The sequence below is a fragment of the Helianthus annuus genome, chromosome 2 (assembly GCF_002127325.2).
Source record: "Helianthus annuus cultivar XRQ/B chromosome 2, HanXRQr2.0-SUNRISE, whole genome shotgun sequence".
Taxonomy (NCBI): Eukaryota; Viridiplantae; Streptophyta; class Magnoliopsida; order Asterales; family Asteraceae; genus Helianthus; species Helianthus annuus.
This window is the reverse complement of record NC_035434.2, coordinates 168,342,446-168,356,223: the sequence shown is the minus strand read 5'-3', so window position 1 is coordinate 168,356,223 and position 13,778 is coordinate 168,342,446. Positions and strand designations below refer to the sequence as shown.

General features: G+C 31.6%; 1 protein-coding gene across 1 annotated transcript in view; it reads right to left on the bottom strand.

Moving 5' to 3' along the window:
* LOC110927097 (probable LRR receptor-like serine/threonine-protein kinase At1g56130) overlaps positions 1 to 13,443 on the bottom strand; it is a 29,227-nt gene extending 15,784 nt beyond the window's left edge. Inside the window, exons 1-2 of the mRNA XM_022170702.2 lie at positions 13,259 to 13,443; positions 5,564 to 5,747 (exon numbers count right to left, since the gene is read on the bottom strand). Of these exons, the coding sequence (XP_022026394.1) occupies positions 5,564 to 5,747; positions 13,259 to 13,379 (305 nt within the window). The 5' untranslated portion in view covers positions 13,380 to 13,443. The remainder of the gene's footprint in view (positions 1 to 5,563; positions 5,748 to 13,258) is intronic.
* Positions 13,444 to 13,778: the final 335 nt, after the last annotated feature.

The following is a 13,778-nucleotide window of genomic DNA, read 5'->3' as shown; positions in this document are numbered from 1 at the left end:
GATTCTAGAATCCACGGGTCAAGAGACTTATGATTTATGCGAATGTTGTCTAAGTGGCAAGATGACTAGGGCCCCTTTTACCGGAACTAGTGAAAGGGCTAAAGACCTATTAGGACTCATACATACTGATGTATGTGGTCCATTCAGGACTATGTCAAGGAACGGGGAAAGATACTTCGTTACATTTACTGATGATTATAGTAGATATGGATATGTTTATCTTATGAAGTTTAAACATGAAACCTTTGAAAAGTTCAAAGAATTCCAAAATGAAGTACAGAATCAACTAGGGAAAACGATTAAGGCACTTCGATCCGATCGAGGTGGTGAATACATTAATCAAGAGTTTAATGAACATCTCAAGAAGTGTGGGATTATATCCCAACTAACTCCACCTGGAACACCACAACTTAATGGTGTGTCTGAGAGGAGAAATCGAACCTTATTAGATATGGTTCGATCAATGATGTGTCGTACAAACTTACCACACTCTTTTTGGAGTTATGCTCTTGAAACGGCTACACGTCTTGTGAATATTGCTCCTACTAAAAAGGTAGAAAAGACACCATATGAGATGTGGCATGGTAAACCACCTAAAGTCTCTTACCTTCGCATATGGGGATGTAACGCTTATGTTACCGGTGAGTCTTCGGACAAACTTGATCCTCGCGGTGAAAAAGTTGTTTTCATTGGATATGCATACCCGGTTGGTTATTATTTCTATAATCCTACTGAAAATAGAGTTTTCACTAAGCGTCGAGGAACATTCCTAGAGGATGAGCTTATGGCGCGAGGAATTGGAGATAATCTTGTGGATCTTGAGGAAATTCGAGAACCACAAATTAATCAACCAATAGTCGAATCTGCCTCTCAACAAAATATTGTTGGACCTGAACCTGATAGGATTCAGGAATCTGATGTAACACTAGGCGTCCGCAGAAGTACGAGGGATCGTCATGAACCTAATCGGTATTCACCTGATAGGTACGTCTTGATAATAGATCAAGAAGAGCCCTCAACCTACAAAGCTGCGATTTCAGGTAACGAATCTGAAAAATGGCTCGAAGCCATGGGCGTCGAGATGCAATCCATGTATGACAACCAAGTCTGGGATTTGGTTGAACTTCCTCCCGAATGTCGGACTGTAGGAAGTAAATGGGTTTTCAAGTTGAAAACAGACATGGATGGAAACGTGCAAACCTATAAGGCTCGGTTGGTTGCTAAAGGATTTACTCAGACTCAAGGAGTTGATTATGAGGAAACCTTCTCGCCAGTAGCCATGCTTAAGTCTATTAGGATTCTACTTGCCATAGCCGCGTATTATGACTATGAGATATGGCAAATGGATGTCAAGACCGCGTTCCTAAATGGACACCTTACAGAAGATGTCTATATGGAGCAGCCTGAAGGTTTTGTAGATCCTAAGAATCCTAAGAAAGTTTGCAAGTTGAATAAATCCATTTATGGATTGAAACAAGCATCTCGAACCTGGAATCTTCGTTTTGATCAGAAAATCAAACAATTTGGTTTTATCAAAAATGAAGATGAGCCGTGTGTTTACAAGAAGGCAAGTGGGAGTTCTATTACTTTTCTAATCCTGTATGTAGATGACATACTTCTCATTGGAAACAATATCCCAATGCTGCAGGACGTTAAATCCTGGCTTGGTAAATGTTTCTCAATGAAGGATCTTGGAGAAGCTGCTTATATTCTAGGAATAAAGATTTATAGAGATAGATCTAAGCGGCTACTTGGACTTAGTCAAAGTACATATATCGATAAGGTCATTCGGCGCTTTTCGATGCAAGATTCCAAGAAGGGTCTCTTGCCAATGGCAAGTGGAACCGTACTGAATAGTCATCAGTGTCCCAAATTGGACAAAGATAAAGAGGATATGAAAAAGGTTCCATATGCCTCTGCTATCGGTTCCATCATGTATGCCATGTTATGTACTAGACCGGACGTATCGTTTGCTCTGAGCTTGACTAGCAGATATCAACAGAATCCTGGTAAAAGTCACTGGATTGCTGTGAAAAATATCCTAAAGTACTTAAAAAGAACTAAGGATATGTTTCTGATATTTGGCGGTTTGGAAGAAGAGCTGAAAGTAAAATGTTACACTGACGCAAGCTTTCAAACGGATCGTGACGATTCACGATCTCAGACAGGCTATGTTTTTACTTTAAATGGTGGTGCTATAACTTGGAAGAGTTCTAAGCAAAGCGTGGTGGCCCAGTCGACCACTGAATCAGAATATATAGCGGCTTCAGAAGCTGCTAAGGAGGCTGTTTGGATGAAAAAGTTCATTGCTGATCTCGAAGTTATACCAAGCATACAGAAGCCTATCGAGATATTTTGCGACAATACAGGTGCAATTGCTCAGGCAAAGGAACCAAGGTCGCATCACAGCACGAAGCATATTCTCAGAAAATTCCATTACATACGGGAAGTTTTGGAAAGAGGAGACATCGTAGTAGAGAAAATTGATACTGATCAGAATCTAGCGGACCCGTTTACTAAGCCTATACCTCAAGTGAGACACGAGAAGCATGCTGATAGTATAGGTCTTAGATATGCTAGACCGTGGGTCTGATTTTGTAATTTAGTAATTTGGTGCATTTTGAACTGTAAACAGTATTTTATGTTTATTTGAATTTAATGGTTGAATGTCTTTTAAACTATTATATTTGTGTTCAAATATTAGTACGTTAAGTATCTATGAATATTGTATTCTAAAATGTCCGTAGTCTATCAGATTCGTGAGAACCAATTTGGTAAAAGACTATTGTGAATTAGATGGTTGATCCATATCATGGATACTCAAAGTGTTGAGAACCATATTCACTGATATGATTAGTTGAATCATATTGGGCGTAACTCGTTTCAAAATGATCTTCATGGATCTTAGTCATAAGACATTTTGAATAGGTACGATCATTGTATCCTTAGACCTGCGGTACATACTAGAACTAACTTAAATGAATGGTTGCTCTTTGATTCTATCTAACGCTGTACGTAACTGGCAGTAATAAGGATAGTTTTGGGAATGATCTGAAGTTTAGTGGGAGTTGTTTGTAGCCAAAGGGATCTGTACTTCTATACTTAGAAGAGGAACACTCTGGCGCCTTTCGTTGATTTGAACTGGTGTTAAATGCGTGGCCACGCTCGAACTAGTAGTAGTTTGATAAACCACTTTAAATCAGGAACGAATTTAGAAATGGTTGAATAATATATGAGAATGAATTGGATCCATGTCTCATGTTCAACAAGTGTTCAATACAGAGGGATAAATGAGTCGATAACCCGGGCTATAGTATTTGCATAACCAAAGGTTTGATTAGTGCAAAGAATTAGTTGACATAAGTATGTCATACCTTGCCGGGGGCAATATGATGCAGCTAGGCACCCACTATTGTCTACATTGAAACATAATCGGCCAATCGACCAAGTGGGAGATTGTTGGATATAATGTTCAATTGTCGATTATAATTCAATGTTGCCGTCAAGGTACGACCCAAAGAGTTACACTTTGGGCAACGAACATTTAGCGGTGTTTTAATCGTTAATCACCGGATCACGAAATTATAAGCGTAATAAAAGAAACGGGTAATTATTTAGAATAATTACGGACAGCCGGATTAATATTATAATTAATTTGTTAATTATGATATATATATATATATATATATATATATATATATATATTAGATAATTAAAGATAATTATAAGATAATGACAAAAGGATTTGTAATTGGATTACAATTCTTTATTTTTAGTTTTAATAGTAAAAGATATATATGCATATTGGATATAACTTCTTTGAAGGAATGCTCCATATATATATATATATGATATACGACACATGGATCAAGAATGAGAAAAAAAAGGATTTTGGGGTTAGGTTATTAATATTGGTGGGGTCATTCATTCTACCTAGGGTTTCTTGACGACTCCTCCTGTTCTCCTTACATCATCGCCATATCCAATCTTTTAAAATCGCAAGCTCCGGCTTCTGTGAGTTCATACTTGATTTCAATTCAAGGATAACCGGAAGATTCAAGATTCCGGTGGCGAGTACAACTCAACCTTTAGTTTCTTCGTTTACGCAAAAAGGTAAGTAAAGTTTTGAACTTTATTTTCTTTAGTTTAAAGGTTTCATTTGAAATCGTTTCAAAAGAACAAATATGATTTCGTGATCAACGATCATCTAGCGAGATCGTTCGTTGAACCAAGGTGTCTTTCTTGGATGTCACGATTCTTTAATTTTATACAACCTATTTTGATTGTAATGAGATCACTGGTGGAAACGGTTTAGAACCGAACCTCGTGTACATGTTTTCCGCTGCGTTCAGTTTGTTTGACAAATTGATTAAAATAATTATTTTCTAAAAGTTACACGAATCTCCAACAGTTATACCGCAGTTTGGTCAGGACGCTTCAATAACACACTTTACGCGGTCTGACGTACCCTATATGGTTCAGTAGGTTTGCCCCCTCATGCATGCTCCCCGTGAGCCACATTTTCAGTTCCAAGAACATAATTCGCTACACTAAATGGAGTACAGACTACGGATCACAACTTCTCTCGTCACAATCTCATAGCATACTCATACTCTGATGCCGACTGGGTTGGGTAACCAGACTCAGGCCGCTCCACCTCAGGTCATTGCGTTTATCTTGGGGATAACTTGTATTCTTGGTCTTCTAAACGCCAGCAGACGATCTCTCACTCTAGTCCTAAAGCCGAATTCTAGTTGGTGGCAAAGCAATTACCCAACCTGATGGTTGCGTAATCTAATGCTTAAGTTGCATGTCCTTATTCGCAAGGCAACTATCGCTTGCTTACTATGACAATGTTTCAATAGTCTATCTCTCCGAGAATCCCGTCCAACATCAATGGACATAAAATGTAGCGATTGACATACACTTTGTCCGGGAAAAAGTTGAAATTGGTCATATCCGAGTTCCCCGTGTACCTTTATTTTCTCAGTACGCAGACATTTTTACCAGACGTCTCTACGACATTTGTTTCAAACATTTCGGACTAGTTTGAGCTTTGCCCGCTACGAAATGTAAGAAAATATGAGTAAAGAGATATGTTTTCAGAATTCGATATATCTCTAGTCATATGTACAGGGATTTGTGGTTGTATGTTTAAAAGGTATATATTTAATTAGCATTCAAGGAAATTAAACCCATGGCTTTATAGCCTAGTGGTATCTTGGGAGTGGGATAAGGCTTTGGGACCAATAGGTCCTGGGTTCGATTCCCACAAGGGGGTTTTCCCATATTTATTGGGTTTCCTCCTGAATTGGTGTATAGGCATTATGCCTAATGGAGATGGATATGATCGGGTGGTTTCGCTGGTGGCACGATGATACTCTAGTGGTCTGTCAGTGATCCAAATTTGCCGTTCAAAAAAAACATACCATAAAAACTTTTGACCTTTATATGTAAATTCACAACAATGTTGAATATAAAAACCTCAAGAAAAAACAAAAAGACAGAATGGCAGTTTCATAATCGATTGACTGGAAAAAAAACAAACAAACAAACAACTTACAATTTAGTAATATGGCAAGTGGAGTTGTTGTCGAAGGTACAATTACATTCAATGGATGGGTTGTTGTAATCCACATCAAAATCTGGTCCGAGTGCCGTTCCGGTGCATGGTTCTCCACTTATGTTCCATAAGTTCCCCGGAATCTGAACGTCCCATTGTTGGAATATTGAGTTTAACGCCCTCACTGTTCATTTGCCAAAATCAAAATATATATGATGTACAAAATATCAATTATATAAACAACCAGTGAGATTTTCGCTACGCGGCAGGCTTTTAGAAGGTATATGTCTGGTTTGGTTCGGTTCGGTTCGGTTCGGTTCGTTACAATGTCTATAGATATCAACACTTGGAATAGCTTAGTTTTAAAAAGCGAGAAACGCACAAAAATGAAAAAGTCTAAAACAAAGGCATGAAACGCTAAGCACACCATTTTTCTTAACCAATTAATGCACAAAAAATTACAATATACATAACTTTTGAATGTTTCCTATAGCAAGTTTGTGTCATCAATTAACCATTTAGACATAAATAAACTTTATATTTTGGTATTTAACTTACACACATGTACAACCTACAAAGCATGTTGTACAACAACCTATGCAAAATAAAACCGCACCTTAGGTACGTTTCCTATAAAACATCACTTTATAAATAAATAAAAAAAACATTAAGTAACTTTGATGATATGTACGTTTGTGTATCGATTATTTGTGTGTTTTATTCACAACTTGGTTTTAAACAAAATTTGTGTCATACATAGATTAAAATGAAAACACGTTTTAATAGCATACTAAAAGCTTTTTAGCAAACATATCATGTGTTAAAAATATTTATAGAAAAAAACTTAAAAGAATTGTAATCATAAAAATATATTAATAAAATGAGAGTGACCCTTCATTGTTCATTGAATTGTAACTTATTACTCAATCACCGATATTATAATTATAATTAAATAAATTATTCCTTTCAAAAAAAATAAATAAATTATTCTAATCATAAATATAGAATATTATTTCAAGGGAAAATCTAATATTAATAAAAGAGTCAATTTAATGCCACATGGCATCTAATTCTAATAAAAGACACTCAACAATGCCACATGGCATTTTTTCCATCAATTCACTAATATTAATAATATTATCATTTAATTAATATCTAATTCTAATTTATAATTAAAAAATATATAAATTATCTATAATTTTAAAACCTTTGATTTTATTACTTCTTGAAATCATAAGCATAATCCCACATGATATTTTCTCCATCAATCATTAATATTAATGATATTATTAATTAATATGTTATTCTAATTTATGATTAAAAAATATATAAATTATCTAGAATTTTAAAACCTATGTTTTTATTATTTCTTGAAATGGATAAGCATATGGTTTAGTTTACGTAATTTGTTTTGCGTAAATCAAATTTGAGAAAAATAATTGCTATTATCTAAGAAACATGGTGCTACGCTATTGAAATGTTATTTTTATAGTGTTACATTATTAAAAGTGCTATTTTTTTAATTATATGCATCAATATTTCATATCAACATCATAAAAAATATGTAAAATAATAACACTCGGATTTGAGTTTATATATTAAAAATAATGTAGTGAAGTGATTATTTCAACTTAATATTTTGTGATGAATTTATCTATTAATTGAAACAAAAATTAATTAATTAATAATATTATTACAAATCACAATCCATCTCCATCACCACCATTTTCAGCTACCAACTCTATTTCAATTAAGATTTAAGAGCCTTCTCATTATCATCCCAAAATTTGAAGTTCATCGGTTTTTTTCTACTTCGTCTCATTCCCCAAGATAAGGATGAGATTTAAGAATTTTCTTCACATTCTTTACGTATCGTATCATAACACAATATTGAAATTTAATTGTTATATAAATATATTGTATGTATATCTAATTATTATTACTAAAGTAACAAATAAATATAAAGTATTTACTTAAACGCGTCATTTATAGCGAGTAATTTTTAAACTAGTACGATGATAAAGTGGTGTAATTTTTAAACTAGTACGATGGATAGTTCGTGTTAGGGTAATATGTGTTTATATCAAAAGTTATTTTTAACATGTGCAATATCAAGAATAATTCAAATTTTGTAATTATTTTCTTCTTTGAATACAACCAATCTTATCATTCAACCCGTGTAAGACACGGGACTATAAACTAGTACGATGATAAAGTGGTGTATTCTTTAGTTGACTGGACTTTTAGATTATGGTTTGATTGAATTGCTATATGGGAACAAGAAAAAAAAAGTCGAAAAAAAGACATGTATCGCTTTCGTAACTTTAAATATTTCAAACTGATAATAAATAAATCAGAAATGTCAATGCGTGCATCTCAAATTGTAAACACGATAACCTCTCAACAACTAATTCAGTAAAATACAATAGAGTTGTTAATTTATGTTACAAGTTGTTAAAAGGCCAACCAATGATCTAATCTGATACAATCATAAACACAATAACCTCTCAACAACTAATTCAATAAAATAAAGTAGTTGTTCATTTATGTTAAAAGGTCAACCATTAATCTAATCTGATACGGTCATAAATTAGTAAGAATATCACATAAAACTATAAATCAATAGTCAAGACTCAAGATACATGAAATAATTTCTTATATAGCATCTTCATATATACAAAAGTGGCCTGTTTTAAAGAATAAAGTAGAAACAGAACAATAGAATTTAAAAGAGTAAATTACAATTTGTCTTTTATATTAATAACTTTTTTCAGACGGTGTCCTTTGACGCTAAAGTTGACAAGTTTTGTACTTAATTTTTCAACATCATGCAGGTTATGTCCTTTAACCTTAACACAGTTAGATTTTTTTAGTTAAATCAAATTACACAAGGGTATTTTAGTTTTTTTACCAATTTATTTAATATTATTTAAAAACTAAAACAAAAAAATTATTATTATTAGATATATCTATACTATATAATAAAAGAAACCAACTTTGGGACACTTGTCATTATTCTAGACCATCCTTAATTGTAGATAATTATTATTTAATTTAAATCAAATTAATATAAATCTTATCATGGATGAACACTAAAACAAGATTTTTTTATAATATTAAAAAAATATTAAATATATTCTAATTTGAGGTTATAATCATTATCTTGCGAAGATAAAAACAATCTGATCAAGGATTACGATCTTAACACCATGTTTAAATTTAACATAATAATTTCATTTTTTTTTCATCTTTTCATTAAAATATTTAACATTTTTATATAAGACACGTTAAATTGAGTTTTAGCTAAATATGTAACATCTATGTCTGGATCTATACTTTATATAATAAAAAAAACCAACTTTAAGACACTTGTCATTATTCTAGACCATCCTTAATTGTAGATAATTATTATTTAATCAAATTAATATAAATCTTTCAACCCTAAATTATTGGCATAAACTTAACTTTAAATCGTAAAGTCTTATCTAAACAAAAAAACATAGTATGCATATTATTTATTTTTAATGTTATTATTGTTAACTATGAGAAATTATATTAAACAACTTATTAATCAAACCAAAAATTTAAAATAGTATTAACCTAATTTAAAAATTAATAAAAAAATCCATTTTTATTCAACCCGCACAACAAACGAGGTTCTTAAAGATATAATTTTAAAGATTTTTTTTAACAATAGATAGACCCGTGTAATACACAGGGTTTTTAAATATATAACATTTTTTTATTATTTGCTATATAAAATTAGCTTTATTCAACCTGTACAATACACGGAGTTTTTTAAAATATAATTTTTTTTTATTATTTAGTATATAAAATTATATTTCTTCCACCCATGAATACACAGGGTTTTTTTTTTAAATATAACTTTTTTATTGTTTCGTATATAAAATTTCATTTATTCAACCCGCACAATAAACGAGGTTCTTGAAGATATAATTTTTTTATTATTTAATATATAAAATTATATTTACTCAATACATGTAATAAATGAGGTTTTTAAAAATATAATATTTTTTTATTTAGTATATATAAAATTACATTTATTCAACCCGTGTAATACACGGGGTTCTAAACTAGTATATATATATATATATATATATATATATATATATATATATATATATATATATATATATATATATATATATATATATATATATATTCTCTCTCTATCCCCCTCTCTCTCTCCCCACCATCATATCGATATATTACAAGCTACTTCAATAATACACAACATAGAATAAATACTTAAATATTATTATTTTAAAAATTACGTTAAATAAAGAAAATTAAAATGATTATTTTATGATTTCTCTTAATCCTCCTGGTAGTCAATAATTGCTTAAAATAAAGTCCCCAAATTTGACCAATTATTGCATATTCAAAAGGGGTATAAACTAGCCAGATTGAGCCAAAGCTCATATATGCTCAAGTTTCATTTGTTTTAGGTTTTATTTTTGAAGCTTAAACTTGACTTACGAGTAGTTTTTTAAGTTTAAGTTTGATTTAGGCTAGACTTGTTTATTATTAACTTGTTTTATCTATATTTTTTAATTATTATTTACATATATATTCATTGTTATGATTTTACATAAAATATATATTATTTAATCATCTTATCATAATGTTAAATAAGCATACTTAAAGTGTATATGTTATATATCAAATAATATACATACATACATGTATACCCTACCTACACCTCATAAATATTTTTATATTACTATTTTCATTGTCTTTGACGAATATAATAGTCTATTAATTCACAATGGTTAGTTGTACCCTAACTACACCTCATAATATTTTTATATTACTACGAGTAAACTGTCAAAATGGTCTCTGATGTTTAGTCATTTTTGTCACTTTAGTTTAAAACTCAAACCTTTTAAATTTGGGTCCCTGTTGTTTCAATTTTGTTGCCATTTTCATTTAAAATCAAAATCTAGTCAGATTTTTCAGTGAATATCCAACAATTTTGTCTTTTTTCTCTCTTTTAATGAAGGGCAAAATGGACTTTTAACGTTTTATTATAACAAATTAAAAAATCTGACCAATTGACCTTCATTAAATAGGAGGAAAAGACAAAACGTTGGATTTTAACTGTAAAATCTTAACAGATTTTAGCTTTGAATGAAAATAGCAACAAAATTAAAATCACAGGGACCCAGATTCAAAAGGTTTAAATTTTGAACTAAAATTGAAAAAATGAGCAAATCTTTGGGACCATTTACACAGTTTACTCTATTACTATTTTTCATTGTCACCATTTTGGCAGTTTACCCTATTACCATTTTCATTGTCCTTAGGAATATAATAGTCTACTAATCCATGGTTAGTTTTTGTAGTCTAAATTTTCTGAGATGATAAAAGTATATAAAAACTAAAATAGTCTTTGAGGAATATAATAGTTACTAATTCACCATGGTTAGTTTTTGTAGTTTTAATTTTCTGAGATGATAAAAGTATATAAAAACTAAAATAGGAAGAATATATATTTGGAAACCCGACGTACAGGTCATCTACTCTAAGACCGTGGGGTATGGTGGGGCTTGAGTTAGGGGCATGAGTTGACACGTGGAGTTCGAGTCCTCCCACCGCCTAGTGACGTGTCCGTAAGGTATGGCGGGGCGTGGGTGCACTGCGTGGGTTGGCAGGTTATTAAAATATATATATAAAATTTATATATATATAAAATTTATATATATATATATATATATATAAAATTTAAAACCCAAGGCGAATAGGAGGCCGCCACATCAAACCCAAGCCCGCCCCACGCCCGGCTTCAAACCCAAGCCCCAAGTGTCACGCCCCAACCCAAGCCTCAAGGGGTGGTGGCTTGGACGTTTTCCCCCAACCCACACCCCAACCCAAGCCCCACACCCCACAGTCTAATAAATGTGCTTTCCCTTTATTTCTCATTCTCTTTTTTTTTCCCATGACTGCTATTGTGATCTTCATGACTTGATCGAACTGGAACCCAGTCCGAGTTTCATAAATTTGAATCTCTAGTACTAAAATACTAGTTGATAATAAATTAACAGAGGTCAATACATGCATCTTTAACAAATACAGAGAAGGTGTGACATATGCTATTTTTTTTATGTATCGACAAAGATTTTTCTCCTAAAGATATTAATTAGTTCAATATATTTAATACAGAGGTGTTAATTTATCTTACAACTTGTTAAAATGTCAACCTTCGTAAACAGGGGTGGATATAGCTTGAGACAAGGGGTACCCCTTGACGCTCCGGCGGTAGTGTAAAGTTTGAAAAAAATTGACGTTTTTTCGATTTTGTTACCCCTAGAGAAAATAAATCTTTAGAACGTTGCCCATTGACATTTTTTCTAGATCCGTCACTATTCGTAAATCAGTAAAAATGTCATATCAAATTATAAATATAAAACATATATACGTGATATAATTGCTCTTAAATGTTTTATATACTTTTACTCTTAAATGTTTTATATATTTTTATGTTTAGCCATATTAATATAAATGTCTTCGTTTTTATAGATATATGGTATAGTCTAAAAAAATTACACAAACTTTTGACACATATATAAGAACAATAAAGGTATCATCATAACTACACATTAAAATACACTTTTAAACATACACAAATTTAATATACTACATTCACTCACAACTACATACACTTTTAAGAATCGGGTGTTGGAGCATTTAGAGGGCGAGGAATGAAGCCAAATTCAATAATAAAGCTATAAAGATGGAAGAAATTATTTGCGAGATCAAGTCGGTCAGTTATTTATGTTTCAAATGTAGATCAAAAAACAAAACCATCTCTTGGGTTGATTGGTGTAATTTTGTAAATATGTAGTTTTTTTGGTTGTGGCTGCCTTGTTTTGAGGTGTTTGCCGTTTCAATGAAATTTACTTTTCAAGAAAAAAAAGTGATTTAGTTTTTAAAAAATTTTAAATTCATTTTTTACTCCCCTTACACTTTATATTCATACACATTTAATAATTTCTTTTTGTTATTTGATTATTTTTAATAATTTCCGTTAACTTAAAAAATACGTGTTTGTGTTTTATTATTATTATTATTATTATTATTATTATTATTATTATTATTATTATTTTGCATTCATATTTTGTTGAAAACAAAGTTATATTCAAAAAAAGAATATTTTCTTTTCAATCGTAATCGATAGCGAGAACCGGTACCATCACAAAACAAACCGATATCGACTGAACAATATCGGTACCGGTATTTACTTTTAATTTTATAGATTTCAATCGATATAAAACACGGCTTTATTTTTTGGGTCACGTCATACAAGTTTCGTTCTTTTACAAAAAGTTTTGAATGTTATCAACGCCCTTGTCGCAACGCCCACGAACCTTTTTTATTGTAATTTGATGATTTCTCATTCTAAAATCCTCCTGATACTAATTCATGTTGATCAACTCTGACGAATAACATGTCAATTTTCAGTTTTCATATTAAATGAATCGATTTATGCAATGAAACGACAAGCGTGTTCGAATTCTTACCGATTGAATTACAATACAACATCATGAGCTAAAATAAACATCCAAACAGTTGAATACTAAACTCGAATATCAAATATTAATAATCAGCTTAATCGCGTATTCGTTCTAATAAATTGTGAGAATTAATTAAGAAAGAAATCAAGAGAGTATGTACCTTCGGTAGGATCCGTTCGAGGAGCAGTTTGAGCATCAGAGGTTTTCTGAAACGTGATGATGCAGAGAAAGAAGATGATGATAAAGTTCGAAAGCGCCGGAGAATTGAACCGGAAAAACATTGCATAAGTATCTTCTCCGATGATTGAGAGAAGGATACAGTTGAACAAAGGGTATCTATTATTTATACGTACAAAAGGAGTTGAACAAAGGGCATCTATATCTATATGTACAAAAGGTTTTGAGTAAACTGTCATTTTGGTCCCTGAGGTTTGGTCATTTTTACCACTTTAATCCAAAACTCAAACTTTTTAAATCCGGATCTCTGTGGTTGCACTTTTATTGCCATTTTGGTCCAAAAATAAATCAGCTAATATTTGGCTAATAAAATCCTGTTATTTTGTCATTTTCCTTAGGGGCAAAACGGTCAATATAATTTTATTATAGCACATTATTAATTCAATTAATGGAATCAGCTGATATTTGGCCATTTTACCCCTGAGGAAAAGGATAAAATAACA